Genomic DNA, 20,763 nt, shown 5'->3' with positions numbered 1-20,763 from the left:
CACTCCAAGTGAGGTCTCACCAGAGCAGAGTGGCAGAATCACCTCTCTCGGTCTGCTGGCCACGCTGCTTTTGATGCAGCCCAGGATGTGCTTTGGTGTGCTCTACTCTCCCCCAGCTCACTATGGTAATTGGCTGTCTCTCAGTGGCACTCACCATTGATCAGCTCCCCACAGAGCTCTCTGATGTGTTGCTCACTGGCCTCTTTGCCCTGCAATGAACAGAGGAATCTGTCCTTACACAAACCATGTCATCAACAATCATCCCTCACAAGCTTCAGGTACAAAATGCATCTCCAGCTGCTCAGGAAGCAGCACAGGATCCCACATGAAGAGAGGGCTTTTTATCTCCCCTCTTCTAGAGATGACATCTTCAATGCACAGAATCACAGCGTGGTTTGGGTTGGAAGGAATCTTAGAGGTCATCCAGTTCCAACCCCCTGCCATGGGCAGGGACACCTCCCACTGGAACAGGTTGCTTGAGGCCTCATCCAACCTGGCCTGGAAGGAGAGAACATCCACAACCTCCCTGAGCAACCTGTTCCAGTGTCTCACCACCCTCACTGCAAAGAATTTCTTCCTGATCTCCAGTCCTGATCTGCCCTCCTCAGGCTTCAATCCATTCCCTCTCATCCTGTCTCCACAAGCCCTTGTAAAAAGTCCCTCCCCAGCTTTCTTGTAGGCCCTCTTCAGGCACTGGAAGCTGCAGAATGTGTCATGCAAATGGCAGAGGTTGTCATGTTAGGCCAGATACTGCATCTGGAGGTTATTTGGCCTTTTCTGACTGATGAGAGGTGAGCTCTGGACCAAGACAGAGGTCTGACATTTGAAACAGGAGCTGTTACCTGCTCTTGCCTGCTCAAATGCAGGACCTGATTCTCTGAACATGCCATCCAAAACCCACAGCCCATTCATTCTTGACTTCAGAGACCCTTGCCTGTGCCCCAAGAGCAGATGATACTCACAGGAGGTCCAGGTTTCCCTGTGATGCCAGGAACACCTTGCTCCCCTTGATGGCCCATGGGCCCTGGATGCCCTGGGATGCCTGGTACTCCAGCTGTCCCATTAGGTCCTTGGACACCTTTGGGGCCAAGTTCTCCTCTTTTTCCTGGCTGCAATGAAGAAGCAAAACAACACTTAGAATAGAAGATGTGGCCCAGTCTTTTCTCATGGGGATGAAGCCTTTCTTCAGGCTCCCCTAGCTGATCTGGCTGAACCACCTACATTCCTTATGGGTGGGTTTACATGGCAGGACATGCTGATAGGAGTCCTCACTGCAGCAAAACCATCAAACACATCTGAGTGCCACAAAAAACCATGCTCACTGTCATAGGTTTTACAGCATGGAGGAAAGAAGCTGCTAGGAAACACCACCAGGACGTGGTTCATGGGGAGACATCATCAACAGGTGAGACAAGCACGTTCACTGCCAAACCTTTCAGGGCATGAGTCCTCAATGTCTGACCCTTACCTCTCCTTTCTGGCCAGGAGGACCAAAGGGACCCTGTTAGAAGGGAAAAAACAAGTAAGAATGAGCCATTCAGAAATGTGTCTCTGAGCTCAGAGCTCCCAGGCTCCAGGAAGCCACCATGGCATGCACATGGCACCTCATGGGCTCTTCTAGCACAGGGGCCAGGGATGATACCAGGATGCTGCAGATCAGATTCAGCTCTGGCACAGCAGGGAGAGGACTCTGACACCAAGACTTGCCCCAGCTCCCAACACTGAGCACAGGCAACCTGGCTGCTCCTTGAGATGGACCAAAACCCCATGGAGAGAGCAATGCTGACCACTCTGAGGAGCAACGTGCCCAGAGGGTGCTGACATCACAGTCCTGCAAAGGCCACCCTGGCTGGCTGGTGCTTCCTGGAGACAGGAGAGCTGATGCACACCATGAACATGGTGGTGGGAAGGCTTGGGTTGCCTTCTCCTTCTCACAGCCAGCAGCATTGGAGCTCTTGGATGGTTAACCCTGACTGACCAGAGAAGTTCTTGACAGATGCCTCTCTAAACCCATCAGTCAATTCACAGACACCTACCAGTTCTCCTTTGTCACCTGGGAGGCCATCTGCTCCAGCAATGCCCTGGAAGTGAAATACCAGAATGAGCACTGCAGCTCCTGGTCACAGCCCCCAGCAGGAGCCTCCTGCTTTACACAGCATTCCCTGGCTCCCCACTCCAACAGACCACATCTCTTTCACCAACACAGGAAACAAAGGGACCAAAGAAGGGCTTATTGCTGCCTGCTCCAGAGTGTTTTCATCTGGAGGGAGGACAAGCTGTCACTGGCTCTGCCTCAGACAGGGTCTGAATACCTCTGCTGACACCAGCATTGAAGTTGTCACCTACCTGGTTACCTTTGGGACCAGGAACACCAGCAGGACCCTGAGGATAAGTAAAAGAAGGAAGGCAAATGAGCTCCAGCTGTTACTGTCCTGTGAATTCCTGCTGCAGTCAGACACAGCAAGGGGTTGGAAACTTAAGGCTCTCATCTGCCAGGCAGGAAGGTCCAAAGCTCATTTGTACTTCTCAGAAGTAAGAGGAGATGTTAAGCATCCTTGCTAGCTTTGAGGCACTCTCTACAGCACTGGTTTGTGTGATAGGACAGGTTCTCAGGCCCCTTGCCATGCCAGTGCCAGTGCAGAGCAGCTGCAGGACCTCCCAGATCAGCCTTGGTGGTCCTTCTGCCTACCAAGTCCCCATCCAACCACACCAGAGAGACTTTCCTGGTGCTGCTCCCCACCTGCCTGGGACTGGTTTTCCACACTGGCCTTCTTCATTCCATCCTCCTCAGTTCCCTAAACACACTAAAATGAAGTCTGTGCTTTCAATCCTGTGCCACAAAAGTCATCTTTCATATCCACCCCAGGGGGCTGGAATTCTCTTGTGCTTCTGCTCCTCTGCATTCCACTTTTTGTCATCTCACTCTCAGGGCCAAAGCAGCAATTCTGCAAACAGCCAAGTTAAAGGCCAAGGTCCAGGCTGGTGGATTGATCTCTGCCCTTCACAGCTGAAGATGTGAGAAGAAGAAGATTGAATTTGCCTCATGGTATAAAAATGGACATGGCCATTTGTGTACTGTGAGGGCAAAAGGGCAGGATGGCTTTTGAAGGCTTTATTAGACTGACAGCCTTCCTGGGGATTGAGTTGGGTGCTCCTGACTTTGAGCTCCACAGAACACCACAGCCAAGGGAAAAAAAACCCACCCACATTTAGATGCTGAGCTGCTTATCAGCCCATGAATAATCCAGGCAACTCAAATCACAGAATCACAGAACATTAAGGGTTGGAAGGGACCTCAAAGGATCATCCAGTCCCACACCTCTGCCAGAGCAGGAGCACCTGGAGTAGGTCACACAGGAACACATCCAGCTGGGTTTTGAAAGTCTCCAGAGAAGGAGACTGCACAGCCTCTCTGGGCAGCCTGCTCCAGACTCCTTTCATGGAGCAGCAGATCTGTGTTTGCAGCTCTCTTTTACACAGATCAGGATGAGCAGGCTGGGCTGGCAGCACAGCAAACCCAGCAGATGTCCAAGCCCCAGCAGATGTCCATCCCCCAGCAGATACCATCACCTTCAGCAGCAAAGGCTGGGCTTTGAAGCTCTAAGGACATAGCCTGAGGTTCTAGGGTCTTCCCAGCCCAAGGCCTGTGCCCAGGGGTGGACTTGATGATCTCTGAGGTCTCTTCCAAGCTTCCTGATTCTCTGATTCTGTGACTGCTGGCACAGCTTTGCCAGGCAGGCTGTGGGCACACGTGGCTGCCACACTGGCTGGGCAGATGGAAGTTCCTCTGATGCCAGTTCCACAGGTGGAGGTGGGAAGTCTCCATCATTATCCAAACCTCCACAGCATGCTTTAGTGGGGACAGCTGCTAATGAGCTGGGGTGTTAAGAAACAATCACCAATTAGTTCTTAGAGTAACTGCAGTGAACTCCAGAGCTAGAAATGCAGCCCACATTTTTGTGGTGGCTTGGGGTTTTTTTCATGTAAGAGGGAGGAATATTTTCCTCCTCCTGCTCAGAACAGCTCTCTGGATACCAGGCTGCTCTGTGCAGGGGCCTCTTCCCCCCTGATGTCCATTTCTCACCAGGATGGAGCCCTGGATGCAGTCAGAACCCCACAGCTCCACAATAACCCTCCTGTTTCAAACTTCCAGACTCACAGTCCCTCCAAGAGGCTTTTTTAACCCTGCCTGGAGCCAGCACAGAAGGGCCATTGTGAAACCCCCCTGGTGCTGCTGTGATTGCTTACACAGAGACTTCACCTTGGAGCTGGAGTGGAGGGAGCTGCTGAACACACAGCTACTGTTCTCCTTGCAAGCCCTGAACAAACCTCCCTCACTTTGCCCTGCTGGCTCCTTTGACAGGAGCATGAATTCCTCTCAATAGAAAGTGGCATTTCTTCTGAGGTGTGGGGCCCAGGTGTGCTGCTGTCCACACAGAGAAACCACTGAGCAAACTGCAGTGGAGAAGAGACCCAGGAAACCTGCTCAAGCATCTGAGTTAACAACAGGGCATGAAGCAGCTCTCCTGTGCTCCTCAGGAGCAAGGCTTTGGTGAGATCAGTGTACTGAGAAGGAAAGAAACCCACCCACCAACCAGTCATCTCTTCTGGCTGAGACAGGAGGCCAAAGTGTCTCTCAAACAACCCATCCCAACCAGTGGCAGCTCCAGAACTGCACCAAGGACAGAAGAGCCAAGATGCACAAATCCTGCTGCCTGCTGCAGGCTCCATCTTGGGCATGCAGCAGCCTCAGGGCACAGACTGGCACAGCCAGTGTGCCCACCCACCAAACCTGCTTGTGTTTGCTGGGGGGACACCAGCCCCACTGTGGCTGGGGCCCCATTATGCTCTAATCTCTCCTCCCAAACAGGAATCAGTCAGAGATGTCTTCTCCTTACCCTGTCACCCAGCTCTCCACGAATTCCAGTTGGCCCAGGCAGCCCAGGCTCACCACTGGCACCTTTGGGACCCTGTTAGGAAAACAAAAGCAGGCTACAGCCTAGGGTGCCAGGAACCTCTGCTGTTTTGACATCCCCAAAGCTCAGCAGCCTCCAGAAGGTGCTCAGAAAGTTCATTTGTCTCAGATGTCCTCTCTCCTCCCTTTCCCAGGACCTAGGGCCCCTTGCTGACTGCTGCCACCACCTGTGTTGGTTGGCACAGCTCACTCCAGCTTCTGCCTGGTGTCACAACTGGGGTCAGCCACCCTGCCAAAGTGCTCCAGCCTCTGGATACTCTGAGTCTTCCACTACTGGCATCACATCTGTGACTGCTGAGCCAGTGATGCTCCCAGGAGGCAGCACCATCCAGTGCTCTTCAGGCAGTTTCACTGAGGACTGGAGAGTGGCTGGGAAGCCTCCCTGGGAAAGGGAAGGAATGGGAGTTTCCAGTGCAGCAGAAAGCAGAAGGAGCTCACTGGAGACACATTCAGGCTGGGGCAGTGGGGGTGAGGGTGTCTGGATTGAGGAGAAATTGAGGTGTCTTTATGTGGGTCAAACTCAAACCCTTCTTCTGCAAGCAAACACAACTAGAAAGTGTGCCAGCAGGCAGCTCCCCTGGCCTGCTGCTCTGAGTGTCCTGTGGTAATGAAGCTGGCTGGCTCTGGCAAAAGGACAGATGTTTCCTCCTACTGCTTGTGGCCATCATGCAGGTGTCTTGCCAGAGGCTTGCAGACACCAGGCACATGAAATGACCCTCCTCAGCAAACCAACCTGGAAACCTCTGACACCTGGGGCTCCAATGGGGCCTTGAAGACCAAGAGGTCCCTGAAAAACAGAAAGAGAAGCTTGGGTGAGGAGAAAGGTCAGGGCTGGGGAAGTCATTTGTGTCAGGAAACTGTCTCAGTGCTGACAGAGAGAGAGAGCAGTTCTGTACTGCAGCACATGCTGCCCAGTGGCAGTGCTGAGGAGCCACTGGGGAGTGGTGCTTGGTGTTTGCTGAGCTTTAGTGTTGTTATCTTCTCACCAGCAGCAGCAATGCCTGTTTCTACAGATGACTGCTTCATCTGTACTCATGACTAGTACAGATCCATGACAGCAAGAAGTGGTAGCAAGACAGAGCACAGACAATAACCCATTCAGGTGGATCTGCTGTCCCACTATTACCATGGAATGGGTTGAGCTGGAAGTAACCTTTAAAGCTCATCCAGTCCAACCCCTCTGCCGTCAGCAGGGACACCTGCAGCTAGAGCTGGCTGCTCAGAGCTCCAACCAACCTGACCTGCAGTGGCTCCAGGGGTGGGGGATCAGGCTTTTAATTGATGCAGGTCTGCAAGGAACTCCTGTAAGATGTGTGCTGCACACACTTGGCAAGGACAAAAGCCCTCTCTGAAGAGCCTGGCTCACTAGGCAGAACATGAACCTTATCATTAGGAGCATCAACTGCTTTCCACTGAGAAAAATCACAGATGTGATCAAGAGTGTGGTGAAAACCAGCCCAATTTAGGCATCTAAAGCCCATTTTGTGAAGTGCCTTCTTGACACAGAAGCCTTGGGCAAGCTGCTGTCACAAGGTGGGACTTCAGCTTTGTCTCCTTTCACAGCTGCCTCTGCTGGGTGTTAAGGGACACAAGCTCCCAACTGGCTGCCTCAGGCAGAGGATCAGTCAGCATGGACTGCCCCAGCTACCCAAGATCCCAGCTGCCTACTGGGCTGCAGAGTGCAGGTGTGCCCTGTGGTGAACTGGCATCTGTGGTTTCCTCCTGATACAGTTTTATTTCCCCTAGTGGTTAGCCCTACAAACTCTCCCTGGCACCCCAGCATCCCCACTGTCTCTCTTATCTTCTGGTTGTCACTGATGAGGAAATCCTCATGTGATGTGTGTGACCCAGAGCCTGATCAAAACCAGCTGCCCTTATCCCTGCCTGGCTCCCAGACCAGCATGGCCAGAACCTGATGCAGAAAGCAGGTTCTGCCCCAGAGGAAGGAGCTGAAATAAAGCAGCAGCAGCAGCTTCAAAAGGCTCAGGTGTTCTTGTGGTTGCTGTTCCCACTTCTCTTTTCTGCCTGTAATCCAGTCAGGAACTTGTGAGGGCTCCAACAAGGGAAAGCTGCCTCAAGAATGACTCTGCTGTGTTAGAGCTTTTAAAGGTGATGGGACCTGCTAGAACCTGACAGCCCTCTGACTAGGAAGAAACCCTTGGTATGATCCCCTGAATAAAATCCAATTGTTTGGAGCCAGAAAGAGCCTTAACCTCAGACAAATCCTGCACCTCTCCCACAACAGCCCAGGCTTAACTACAGTCCATTTACATCAGGAAATCAGAGCTGAGCAAGCCAGGCTAGAAATAATCAGGGGTTCAGCTCCTGTGGCAGCCACAGCAGAAGTCTGCACCAACACTGCCTAGCTTGGCTGCATTTCATTTGGGGCTCTAGCAGCAGGATGTCTCTCGTGGAGCCAGCTGCTGGGATGAAAAATTGCAGCCACACAAGCAAACATTATTAATTTAGTTTGTTTCCAAGGCTGAGTTCCCTTTCCTTGGAAGTTTAAGGAGCAGCTGCTCACGGACAATAAATCATCATACAGTTCAATTTCTTTCAAGCAGAAAGCATGCCAGAGGTGCTGAGGGCTTCTGGGTTTCAAAATGAGATTAAGAGAGAGGTGGGGGGGAAAAAAAAAGGAAGCAAAATGAAAGCCCAACTGGAAGGTCAGGCCCAACCTCAGCAGCAGCACTGCTTGGGGAGGGACAAAATAGAAGTGATCCTGGCAGCTCCAGCAGGATGAGCACAATCAGGTTTGTCCTCACAGAATCCCAGCATGCTGGGGGTTGGAAGGGACCTCTGGAGATCATCCAGTCCAACCCCCCCTGCTAAAGCAGGGTCACCCACAGCAGCTTGCCCAGGATCACAGTGGTCAGGTGGGTTTGGAATCTCTGCAGAGAAGGAGACTCCACAGCCTGGTTGACAGCCGGCTGAACATGAGCCAGCAGTGTGCCCAGGGGGCCAAGAAGGCCAAGGGCAGCCTGGCCTGCATCAGGAACAGTGTGGCCAGCAGGAGCAGGGAGCTCATTCTGCCCCTGTACACAGCACTGGTCAGGCCACACTTTGAGTCCTGTGTCCAGTTCTGGGCTCCCCAGTTTAGGAAAGATGTTGAGCTGCTGGAAGGTGTCCAGGGAAGGACAACAAAGCTGGGGAGGGGTCTGGAGCACAGCCCTGGGAGGAGAGACTGAGGGAGCTGGGGTTGCTTAGCCTGGAGAAGAGGAGGCTCAGGGGAGACCTTCTTGCTCTCTACAACTACCTGAAGGGAGGTTGTAGCCAGGTGAGGGTTGGTCTCTTCTCCCAGGCAAGCAGCACCAGAACAAGAGGACACAGTCTCAAGCTGCACCAGGGGAGGTTTAGGCTGGATGTCAGGAAGAAGTCCTTCACAGAAGGAGTGATTGGCCATTGGGATGGGCTGCCCAGGGAGGTGGTGGAGCCCAGCACCCTCACAGCAAAGAAGTTTTTCCTTATGTTCAGGTGAAACCTCCTGGGTTCTAGTTTGTACCCATTGGCCCTTGTCCTGTCACTGGGCACCACTGAAAGGAGCCCAGCCCCATCCTCATGATGCTTTAGCTCTTGATCAAAACTGAGCAGATGTCTTCTCAGGCTACTCTTCTCCAGGCTAAACCACCCCAAGGCCCCTCAGCCTTTCCTCCCTCACAGGAGATGCTTCAGTCCCCTAAACAACCTTGTGGCCTGTCTCCAGTAGTTCCCTGTCTGTCTTGAACTGGGGACCCAATACTCCAGGTGTGGCCTCACCAGGGCAGAGTAGAGAGGGAGGAGAACCTCCCTTGACCTGCTGGCCACACTCTTCTTGATGCACCCCAGATGTAAAGCAACCTGATCTCATGTGTTACCACCTCTGCTATTCAGCAGGGACACAACCAGGTAGCCCTGCAGCTCTTCTCAGGTTTGCATTGCAACTCCAGTTTATTTCTCAGGCTCTGAGATGTTGCAGGGAATGCACTGCAAACAGGAATGAGATCCTGCAAGTGAGGAAGCTCAGTGGTGTCTCAGCCAGAAGTTTCCCAAAGTGGTCAGTGCAGAGTCCAAGTGCAAACAGAGCTGTGGATGGGGCTTTGGTTCCTGGGGGCTCACACCTACAGCCTCCCAGCAAGACAACACTGGGTGGGAAAAGGAAATGGCATGGAGAGATTCCCCACCTGAAAACTGCTCTGCTGCTGCACCAGGTGGCTGGGAACCTTGGGAAAAGCACTCAGCTCTGAGCAAGACAGGCAAGTGATTCCCACCAGGCCTGCCAGCTTTCTAACACTTTCCACACCCCTGTTCTACACCCACAAAAGGTGCAGGCCTCCCAGTCCTGCTGCTTGTATGGCTCCAGGCTCTGCTGCTCCAAGGAAAGTGAGAGAGGCACAGGGGCAGGTTTCAAGTGCTGGTGGCAATGGCTTAACAGGAGTTTAGCTTCATTAATGGCTTGCATTCAGCTGAACTGTCTGCTAAGGGGGGGGCTGACTGCTCCATCTCTCCTGTCTGGCAGTAGCAGCTCCACAAATCTCTTGGACAACTGCAGCTTTCTGTGCCAGAGCAAATGGGAGGCATCACTGCCTTTGCACACAGCTGTCAGTGAGAGCAGGATGTGACCCCCTGATGAGGGAGTGATTCTGCTGCTGCTATAACTCCCCAGAGACCACAGCAAGAGGATATGTTTGGCTTTAGCCAGAGTAACCTCAGGTCCTGAACTCTGTTGTGGTGTATGATTTACAAGCAGCATTGTACTCACAGTTGCTCCTCTGGGTCCTGGCAGCCCTCTCTCACCAGGAACACCAACATCACCCTGGCAAGAACACCAAAATCAGTCATGTCATTCAACAGGCACAAATCCAGCCTTCCCAACCCACTGCAGAGCCAGGATGTGTCTCTGGATCCCAAGCTCCCAGCCCCATTGGCCCATCCATTAGGTCACACCACCTGCCTTGGTGGATTTTGACCTGTGCACGAAGGAGTCCACCCCTCCAAGCTCCCACTGTGCTCTCCAGGTATCTGCAGGGAAGCATGGGCCTGCTCAGCACCATGGGCTGGTGTGCACTGCAGGGAACACAGCACCCAGAGCACTACTGACAGCTTTATTCATGCAGGGAAGCAGCAAGTGAGCTCCAGCTTCATGTTTTGGTTTAACACACTCAGCAGAGCTCATGCTGTGTGAAGGATACATACAGGCATGCCTGGCTCTCCAGAGGGACCTGCCTCTCCCATCTCTCCAGGACTGCCCTGCAGAGGAGAAAGCAAGCCCTCAGTTAGTGCACAACTTCAGAGACTCACTTCTGTCCTACCTAGAGCAGCAGAGGAGGGAGTTAAAAACCTGGATAAGGAAACAAAAAGGTCTTTGAAGTTCACAGTTTGAAGACCAAGAGGACATTCAAAGAACAGGAGAGCTGCACATCCTGATCTGAGAGCAGTGGCTAAGGAGGGCTGCCAGCCCCAGGGCAGTGCCCAGACTGCAGTGGATCAGTGAGTCAGGGATGCTCTTTGGGAGGCATGCCCAGGACATCCCATTTCATTCATTTCTGCATCACCTTTATGGAAGGAGAAACTCCCTCCTGCAGTGTGCTCCCATGCAGGAGGAGCAGCACAAGCAATGGTGCAGGTGCTGAGGGGCAAATGCAGAAGAGGGGGAGAGGAACAGGAAAAAAGCCACCTCCCAGACCAGCTTTGTGCTCTTCTCTGGTATCTCACAGGCAGGAGCCAATCTAAGGGTCTGTGGGACCTTTTCTCCTGAGGTGGGCAGGAAAGCCTTCAAAAGGCAAGATGAGAAAATCCTGCTCCTCCTTGTGGATGCTCACCCTTTTGAGCCCCAAAGGTGAAGCCTGCTCTTGGACCTCTGACAAAAGGCTGAATGCTACCTGCAGAGGTTTACTAAACCCTTGATGACCCTCCTGCTCTGTCTCCACTGAACTGGCCACAAGAGCTCTCTCAGCAGCAGCTGGGCCATCAGCCTTGAAGCTGGCCCTGGAACCCAGCCCTGGCACCATCCCTTTGGGGTTACTCCTCCCAGGGTACACTTGTGGACATCCACCCCCCTCCCAGGCTGACAGGTCTTGCTGTGACAAGCTTAGGGGCTCCCACACCAGAACACATCAGTAAAGACATTCACTTACTGGTTCACCCTTTGAGCCTTTGTTACCTGCTCTGCCAGGCAGGCCCTGAAAAAAAACCCACCACAAATTATAAAGAATTAGGATTAAAGCAATGTGAGAAAAAGTGGAGTTGTTACATTTGTTATCCTGGTCTGATTTGATATGCAAGGGAGCAAGGTTTGCTTGAAGCCATGGAGGAGTCACATTGCTGCAGCTCTCCCCATGAAAATGATGGCTTCATCTGCCTTTTGTTCACTGCCCCAGCAGCTCTACAGCCACTCATCCTTGAGAATTAGAGCAAAGAGGAGGAAGAGATAAATGGAGCAGCAGCAGCAACATTTTGCACAGCAGAAACCTTTCTCCAGGGGTCTTCCAAGTATTCTGTAAGGCAGCAAGAAAGGAAATCTTTACCTCTGTTTAAGCAGTTGGAAGACTGGAGAGATGAAACACTGTGCCAAGGAACACTGGCAGGCCAGGGGCAGGGCTCGGAATTAAGAGTCATTTGTAGCCCAAATCTTACCTCCCTGCATAAGGGGTGTACATCACTGGGCTGTGAAAGAGGAAAATCCCTCTCAAGCTTAAATTTAACCAGAGCCAGAGTGGCCAAAAGGCAGGCTGTGACTGCAGTGGAATTTGGTGCTCCTCCAGGTGTGTTACTCTCTGTCTCGTATGCTGCTTCTCATCGGTATGGTAGGCAAAGTGCATTGCCTCTTGGTTTAAATGGGGCTCCTTGTGAGGCAGCACACAAAATGAACCTCTCCTCTCCCCAGGAAGGATCTCTGTGCAGGCCAAGCTGCTGTGCCACCCAATGGTGATGGGTCCTGCTGCCATACTCACAGGCAGGCCGTTTGGTCCTTTCTCTCCAGGAGCACCCACGCGAGCTGCATCCCCCTGTGGATATCAAGAGGTTAGGAGGGACCCTCCAGCACTGGAAAGCTGTCTGACACAGGCAGGGGACACATTCCCAAACTGGCATTTGTAATCTACCTCCCTATAAGTGCAGGACCAAGAACCTGTGGTGTCTACAGGAGGTGGGTGCCCAGGGGACACAGGATGCCCTGAGCTCGCCTTGCAGCTCAGCACACTGCCCAGGTGGCCAAGAAGGCCAAGGGCATCCTGGCCTGCATCAGGAATAGTGTGGCCAGCAGGAGCAGGGAGCTCATTCTGCCCCTGTCTACACAGCACTGGTCAGGCCACACCTTGAGTCCTGTGTCCAGTTCTGGGCTCCTCAGTTTAAGAAGGACATTGAGACTCTTGAATGTGTCCAGATAAGGGCTATGAGGCTGGGGAGAGGCCTCCAGCACAGCCCTGTGAGGAGAGGCTGAGGAGCTGGGGTTGTTTAGCATAGGGAAGAGGAGGCTCAGGGGAGACCTTATTGCTGGCTACAACTACCTGAAGGGTGGTTGCAGCCAGGAGGGGGTTGGTCTCTTCTCCCAGGCAAGCAGCACCAGTACAAGAGGACATAGTCTCAAGCTGCACCAGGGGAAGTTTAGGCTCAAGGTGAGGAGAAAGTTCTCCACAGAAAGAGTAATTGGCCATTGGAATGTGCTGCCCAGGGAGGTGGTGGAGTCCCCATCCCTGGAGGTGTTCAAGAGGGGATTGGATGTGGCACTTGGTGCCATGGTTTAGTTAGCCATGAGGGCTGGACTTGATAGGTTGGACCTGATGATCCCTGAGGTCTTTTCCAACCTTATTGATTCTATGAAGCAGTGCTTGACCACTCAGCGTCTGCAGGCAGCTAAAAGAAACAGCTGTGTCTGTCAGCAGCTCTGCAGAGGCATCCCTGAAGGCCTAGAGGCAGCCAACAGGAACCACTAAGCACAGGCTCACAGCTGGGTTGAGATCACACATGCATCTTCCTTCTTGAAGGAATTTCCTTGGGATTAATTAACAGCAGCAACTTCCCTCTTCTGCACTTGTTACACTACTGGAAAGCTTTCCAGAAGCCAAAGCTTTTCAGCCATGCTCTTTCTTGCTAAGCCTCAGCAGCTTTGCCACACACATGGGCCAGCAAGTGAAATCTCTCCTGCCATGGTGAAATAGGACTTTACAAACCTTCTCACCATCGAGTCCTGGGGCTCCATCTCGTCCATCCTTGCCAGGCATGCCCTGCAACCATGCACAGCACAGCTAAGCTTATGAGGAGACTCTGTGCTTAACAAAATACAATCACAGCAAAAAACCTCTTGCCAACAGGTCCAGCTCCAGCTGGACTGGGAGATTTTCATTCCCAGCAGTACAGCTAAGGGTTTAATCCAACTGGGATAACACTGGAGGTCAGAGACCCAAAGAGCAGAAGTCTGATAGCAAAGACTGCAAGATGCAAGGTTTTCCCTGTGGTGCTTTATCCCATCAGCTGCAAGGAGGGTAACAGTGAGAGCTGCACCCTAGTTCATTGACTTACAGGTTCTCCTATGAGTCCACGAGCCCCTGGGTTTCCTTTGGGTCCAGGTCTGCCCTAGGAATCAAGAATAAACCCTGGGTTAACCCAGGCCACAATCAGAGCAGTCAGTCAGTCCCTCCAGCTCTGGAGGGATGTTTCATTCTCTTTATGCAGGCTCTTTTAGGACACAGCAGAAAAAAAGCTGGCCCAGTGCTGGGAAAAATGCTTGAGAATTTCAAGGGATGGAGATGTTAGCTCTGAGATCCCCCTGCTCTAGGCTGCAAGAAGCACTTTGGGGCCTTAGTACTTAAGCACCTCTAATAGAATGTAAATATCTCATTCTTAAGAGGAATGCTTTCATCCCTTTCACCTCCCTTTCAAAGAAACCAAGGGAGGACAAGCCACAATAAACCTGTGAGGGAGGCTCTTTGGAATGCCATGTCCCAGATTTGAGCAGGATGATGTTTGACTGCACTTACTGTGTCCCCTTTGGGCCCCCTGAATCCTCGAGGTCCTTTGTGTCCTTGGATTCCCTATGACAGAGGAGAAAAAGCCATTAAGCATCTTTCCCACAGAGTGATGTTTCCAGGGTGTAAATGCTGCAGGGTTTCTGGGTGCTTGCTGGCCTCAGCAGAGGTGTGAGGGTACACACTGCCCCAGGAGCTCAGCTGCCCTTTCTCAGCTACCCTCTGCAATTCCTGACACCCAGATGAACTGCAGCAGGGACTCTGCCAACAAGCCCTTGGGGCAGAGACCATCTTCCCCTGCATTTAATGAAGTCTTTTCTTCAAGCAGAAACAAAGTGGGGGAAAAAAAATCCCTTTCCTATTTCCTGTTGGGTGGGCAGCAAGCACCTCATTTCACTTTAGCCTGGATTCATGTCTTCTGCAACTGCAAAGACTAGGGAGGGGTCTTCAGAGGGTGGGGGGTGCCTTAGGGGCAGTGCAGCTTGTGTAGGCAGGTGAGGGTGCCTGCTGTAAATCAGGTGCCACACCACCCATGCTAAGGAGAGACTGGGTGGCAGGCCAGTGGAAAATGCTCTTAAGGAGGCCACAATGCTGCAGAAGCAGCTTTGGGCTCATATTTGGGTAAGGAGAGTATGGGGTCTGCCCACAGGCAGTGAGCAGGCTCAGAGTTCTCCTACACTTCACCCCAGGGCTCTGCCAAAGGATGAGGATTGTCTCTTTCATACACAACTGTTTCTGCTGGCAGCAGAAGTCTTCTGTGAGCTGTGGGCTCTTGGGAGTAGGCCAGGCTCGAAGGATGTAAGCTCAGGATGGTGCTTACTGATTCCTCCTCAAAACTCTTTCCCAAGAATATCAGAGATGCCCCTCTCAGGTGCTTGCCCACAGCTCCTGGTGCTCAGGGAAGAGCAGTGAAGAAGAGACAGCAATGGAAATGTGGTGAACTTCCTCTGTCACTGGGCATGACTGAGGGAAAGACATGACATTTGGGCCAGGTGTAACAGGATTGCTCTGACTAGAGGGAAAAAGGCAATAATCTGATGGAGATGGTCAGCACAGCCCTCCTGGCAACAGGCAACAAGGAGTTTAGTGCAGGAGGAACAAAATTCAGGCTTTGGTTGTAGAAGGCAGGGCCACAGAGGTGATTAGAGGCAGATACATACAGCTTTTCCTGGAGGTCCTGGGATTCCAGGTGGCCCTCTGAAACCAATGTCACCCTGCAAAGAATAAGGTGTCATTGTAATGCTGTGGTTGGCAGGATGGAATAACAGTATCCCTACCTCATACCACAGCCTAAGAACACCCCAAAGCCCCGCAGGGGCTCCCCAGATTTCCTGCTGCTTTGCAGCACAGTCTTGCAGAAGAGGCCTCTCTGAGCATGCAGGTTTTCACCCTGGGTCTCCCCACCATCACCTCTGTGAGGCACTGGTATCCTTCATGGCCTTGCTATCTCAGTTGCTCCTAAATAAATGCATGACTTCAACTCAAAACCATTCAGCCTCTAGGGACCTTGGCAGAAGTCCAAAGCCATGCTGAGCTAGAGGAGAGGTTTGGTGGCCTGAAACTCTTTGTCCCCCAGAGATTCTTTGGCTCTTGCTTGTGAAGAAACAGCACAGAGAGTGAGATGTTCATGAATCACTTCTCTGCTTTGCAAGGTTCCTTAGCACTGTCAGTCCTGCAGGGACAGCACTTTGTCCTGCTGGTCTGAAAGCTTCCATCAGGCTGAGCTGGGTCCTGTCAGTCCCTCAGGTATGTGGATTCCTCCTGCCTTTGGAAGGCTGGGCTGGGGGAGCACAGGGAAGAGCCTGCCTACGCTTTTTATCTTTACAAGCTGCCCACTGGTGTTCAGCAAGGACAGAACCACCTGGACCTCAGACAAGACAAACTGGTGCTGGAGGGAGAACAAAAATCAGAAGAAGGTTTTTCTTACTCTGTCACCAGCTGGACCCATTGGGCCAGGGAGGCCTCTAAGTCCTCTTGGGCCCTAATTGAGAAAACCAATCAGTTAGAACCCACTCACACTTAAACACCCAAGGACAGAACAGCCTGAGGCAGCAACTCAGCAACACAGGAAACATTAAGAAACAGAGCAGGGTGGCAAAAAGCTCAGCCCTCTGGTGCACAAACAAGACATCTTCTTTGGTGATGACTTCTGAGCAAGTGACACTGTGTGGACATGCATTCAGAGTGCCTGCTCTCTCCAGCCTACACCCCAGGCTGTCAAAGCAGCCCAGAGCTCAGCCTCAGATCCACCCAAAAGGTGTCCAGGGCTCTATCAGAGGAGCCATCACTTGGTTGTCTCATCCTAGATGAGGTACCCAAAACAGGACCTCAATTAAAGCTGAACACAAAAAAAATCCCAGCATGACTTTTTGTCCCAGCAGCATCCACTTCCATCTCTGCCATCCTGCAGAGGCAAGAGCTCTCTGTGCAGTGCAAGGTGACTGATGGCCACATCGAGTCTCACAGTGAGAAGGTCAAGGGCACTGGGTCTGAAGAGTAGGAGTTACCTGCAGGCCAACACTGCCAGGGATGCCTGGAGGTCCAGGAGGTCCAGGGCTACCCTGAGAAGGGAAAGAAGAATTAGACAAGAGGCAAAACAGCAGGAGCCTGCCAACAGAAAGCCAGGGACCTCCCCATTGTATTTCTGCCCTGAGCTTCCTCCCACCTAGCTTTCTGCTTCAGAATTTGCTCCCATTCTACAGGCACATTCTTCTAGGTGCTAGAACAGCTGATCAGTCAGGAACTTCCCCAGGTGGTTAATGCCAGGCTTTGTCCTAAGCTGACATCCCTGCTGTCCTGGTTTCAGGCCAGGCAGATCCTCTCTTGCCTCTCACCAGGGCAGAAAACTGAGACTGACACAAATGGAGTGCAGGAGGGATGGAAAGTTTAAATGGGAAAGCAGTGAGTGTTTTCCAGAGAGCTACAAGCACAGTGACAAAAGAAAAGCCCAAAGCACACAGAGTCCCCTTACAGCATACCCCAAAAACCTCCCAGCACTCCCCTTCTCCCTACCTGAGGGTACACCCATAGCCCCCAGGGTTCTTTCTTCCCCCTCCACTGCTAGGCTAGTCTCAAGACTGGCCAGGTCTGAGACTGCTCCCCCCCTTTCTCCTCCTGGCATTAGGCCTAGCCAGGCCTAAGAGACCTTGAGATACTCCCCCACCATTGCCAGACAGGAAAGCATCTCTCACAGGAGTAGGGAGAGAAGCAAGAGGAATTGTGAGACTTTGCTGATGAATTTATGGGGAGCAGGACATTATGGGTATGCAACACACTGTTTCCTGTGTTCACCTACTGGGCTGGACACTTGGGACACAGGAGGTGTATCTTGTGTGGCAACAGCAGGAGGCACTCAGCCTAAACTGCCACACCTGCACAGGGAACAAGATCAGAGTGATCTCAACATCCTGGTTATTGGGAAGATGAATTCTCTGGAGGTATTAGCATATGGTCACACAGGCAGAGCAGTGGAATGGAATGGAATGGAATGGAATGGAATGGAATAGAAATGAAATTAACCAGGTTGGAAGAGACCTTTGAGATCATTGAGTCCAACCTATCACCCAACACCATCTAATCAATTAAACCATGGCACCCAGCACCCCATCCACTCTCTTCCTAAACACCTCCAGTGATGATGAGTCCACCACCTCCCCGGGCAGCACATCCCAGTGGCCAATCTCTCTGTGAAGAACTTCTTCCTAACATCCAGCCTAAACCTCCCCTGGCACAGCTTGAGACTGTGTCCTCTTGTTCTGGTGCTGGGTGCCTGGGAGCAGAGCCCAACCCCCACCTGGCTACAACCTCCCTTCAGGCAGTTGTAGCCAGTGCCCTTCTGGTTGTTGAGCCAATTGCTTCCTTTCTCCCTCTTTTCTTGAAGAAATCCTTAGTTGTGGTGCTTTTAAGGAGAAAAAAAACCCCTCCCCCACCCCCTGTAAATTCAAGTTTACCTTCTCTCCATCTTTTCCTATTTCACCAGGCTCTCCCTTGTGACCAGTGTGTCCCTAGAAATGAAAGCTCCAATTATTCACATGCCAGCACAGCCTTTTAGAATTCAGATTTTGTGAGATAGCTGCAAAGACCTAAACCCACACAACACAAACAGCCTGCTGGGAAAACAATCAATAGTGTGAACAGAATCACAGAACTGTTTAGGCTGGAAGAGGCCTTTAAGGTCATCGAGTCCAACTGTTAACCCAGTACTGCCAGATCACCACTAAATCATGGTCCTCAGCACCACATCTATGTGGCTTTTATATCCCTGCAGGGATGGGGAGTCCACCACTGCCCTGGGGCCACTTCTGGGGTTAGCCAGCCACACATCACTCCTGTGGTAGGTGTCACTGGGTCAGAACTGATCAAGTTTCAGGAGTGACCTGTGGTGGGACCAGGCTACAGGTCTCCAGATGCAATGAAAGGTCAGGGACCAGAACACAGCTCCCATCACTTTTGAGAATGAGACCAAAAGCCCATTCTGTATCTTTCACCTCCCTTTCAAAGTCATTTGTAATGCCTGCAGAGAAATCCATGCCCCACTGAAATCTCCTGCATAAACACCCAGGTTCACTTTGCTTCTTGGCTTCCCTCCTATTACTGTGGGAGAGACCCAGGCTAATTCCAGCAGTGGCAGATGTTACTCCTCACCACCCAAAAGGTCCTGGGCACCATTTGCATCATAATTGGAGACCTTCTCAGGTTTTTAACATTTCACAAGCTCTGGCTTTTGAATAGTTCTACCCTCAACGTTGTGGATGTGTAAAGATAGTTCTGACTCAGCTCAGAGACCAAACAGAGCTGCAAAAGGTCAGTTCATGAGGAATGAAGAGCATTGCCCAGGAGATGTTCCCTCCATTGCCAGCTGGAGTAGCTTCAGCTCACTGCTGAAGTATAACCTACTGCTCAGCATTGATGTGAAGCACAGAGGGGACAGAGGAGAAGCTCAACTGCTGAGTGAGACTTCCTGAGGGCTGCAACCTGGAATGTGTGGACCAAAATCAAACAGCATAGAGAGAAAGCTGCCTGGTACTACAGTGGGGATAAAATGACAACTAAATTGTATTTAACCATGTGAAATCTGGGTGCAAAAGGAGAACCTCTATTGTGTCTAATCATAAAAATGCTGGGTGTAGAATAGCATTCAATCATGTAAAATCTGGGTGCAAAAGGAGAACTTCCATTGTACCTAATCATATAAATGCTGGGTGTAAAGTTGCATTCAGTCATGTGAAATGTGGGTGCAAAATGACAATTAAATGGCATTTAAATCATGCAGGGTTTGGGTGTGAAATGACAGCTACACTGTATTTAATCATGTAAGGTATGTCCTGCCACAGTAAAAGGTGTCCCTTTGTGTTTCCAGGGCCTGGGAGCACAACTGAAGAGCTGGTGGGACTTTGCCAGCCCTCTGAAGCCTGAGAAGGCAGCACATTGCTCTTGAGGCAGCCCTGGAAAGCTGCTCCTCGTGCTCCTGTTCCTCAGCTGTGCCTAATGAAGCTTGCACTGTGTTTTAATCTTTGTGCTTGGGTTAAATTTCATTTGCAGGAAGAAATGGCTGCAGTTAAATCTTCCATCTAACAGAGTCTGCAGGGATGGAGCCACAAAGCAGATGTGGGCAGGTGCCTGAAGGATGCAGGTGAGAGGAGAGCTCTCACACCTTGCAGGACAGAGTTCAGTGGGGGAACACCACACAGAAGGCAGGCTCAGGCCCTTCATCCTGTCTCATCTTTGGCTTCTTTAGGGGTTTTCTGTTTCAACAGCATAAACCCAGGTAAATGCCTGGCTGGTTTGGAGAGCTGTGGAGCCTGCAGGAGGCAGGTACTGTACAGAAACCAGTTTAATCCCAGGGGCTCATGGTGGGATTTATCTGGGGAGATAGACCCCTACCTCTGAAGCTGGTGTTTTTTCTTACCTTGAATCCTGGCATTCCTGGGGGACCTGGAGGACCTGGTGGGCACAGGGCTGGGCACTGCAAGGAACAGAAACACCCTTTGGCTTATCAAGTACACACAGCACATGCAGGGAAGCTGGTTCCATTACTAGACAGAGATGAACCCTTTTGGTCATGGGGGTTTTTGTCTCTAAATTCCCTAAATCTAATGCATTTAGTGTATTTACACTGAACACATGCTGTCATCATGCACTGATCAGCACTGTCCTAGGGCAGAACGTCCTAAAGAGTTCTCCAGCCCCCCTGTAACCCATAGAACAAGGATCTGGGAATGGTCTGCCTCACTTGGAGCATGGACTCTGAGAAATTCTGAAAGCTAGCAGTGATCCACAGTCCACAATACTGGAGACCCACAGCTCCCCAGGGATGCTGGATGGGTATCTTGGAAAGCATGAGGAACAGATTTAAATCCAGGCATTCATTGACCCCTGCAGATTTCCATTACACAAATCACCTGATGGAGAGAAGGGCAAGCATTAGAGTTTGTCAGAAGTGGGCCTACAAAAAAATATGAACCTGGTAACTGCAGATGTCCAGGGGTGGGTGAGCCCCTGGTGGGGAGTTGCACCTTGGCTGGGAACAAATCAGAACCTGCCTGCAAATGTAAAGGGGACTTGAAAAACCTATGGGAGAAGGAAGAAGCTTTTCATTCATTTATTTGTTTGTTGGGTTTTGTTTGGTTGGGGGTTTTTGCTCCCTTTTCATAAAAGCTCAGACACCACCTCTGCAGCAGAAATGTCATTTTCCAGTCTGTTCCACAGGGTAACTTGAATTAAACCTGCAGAAATAGCATCATCTTCCCATTAGCCTCCACGTGACCTGCCAGAAGGCAATCCACACCGACTCGGAGCTTTTTTTGGGGCATGCCAATTAGAAACCCAAAGCTGCTGTCACAACAA

The 20,763-nt window shown here is 51.5% G+C and overlaps 1 protein-coding gene across 1 annotated transcript; it reads right to left on the bottom strand.

Moving 5' to 3' along the window:
* Positions 1 to 140: 140 nt before the first annotated feature.
* On the bottom strand, positions 141 to 19,893 carry COL9A3 (collagen type IX alpha 3 chain). Its single transcript, XM_054173670.1, has 19 exons — positions 19,826 to 19,893; positions 17,868 to 17,921; positions 16,425 to 16,478; positions 15,845 to 15,898; positions 15,078 to 15,131; positions 13,930 to 13,983; positions 13,472 to 13,525; positions 13,123 to 13,176; positions 11,905 to 11,958; positions 11,089 to 11,133; positions 10,148 to 10,201; positions 9,714 to 9,767; positions 5,709 to 5,762; positions 4,899 to 4,970; positions 2,347 to 2,382; positions 2,037 to 2,081; positions 1,469 to 1,501; positions 963 to 1,109; positions 141 to 209 (listed from the first exon to the last, which is right to left on the bottom strand). The coding sequence occupies exons 1-19, from the start codon at positions 19,838 to 19,840 to the stop codon at positions 141 to 143; spliced, it is 1,056 nt and encodes a 351-aa protein (XP_054029645.1). The 5' UTR covers positions 19,841 to 19,893.
* Positions 19,894 to 20,763: the final 870 nt, after the last annotated feature.

Source organism: Dryobates pubescens, chromosome 26 (assembly GCF_014839835.1).
Source record: "Dryobates pubescens isolate bDryPub1 chromosome 26, bDryPub1.pri, whole genome shotgun sequence".
Taxonomy (NCBI): domain Eukaryota; kingdom Metazoa; phylum Chordata; class Aves; order Piciformes; family Picidae; genus Dryobates; species Dryobates pubescens.
This window is presented reverse-complemented; position numbering and strand designations above follow the sequence as displayed.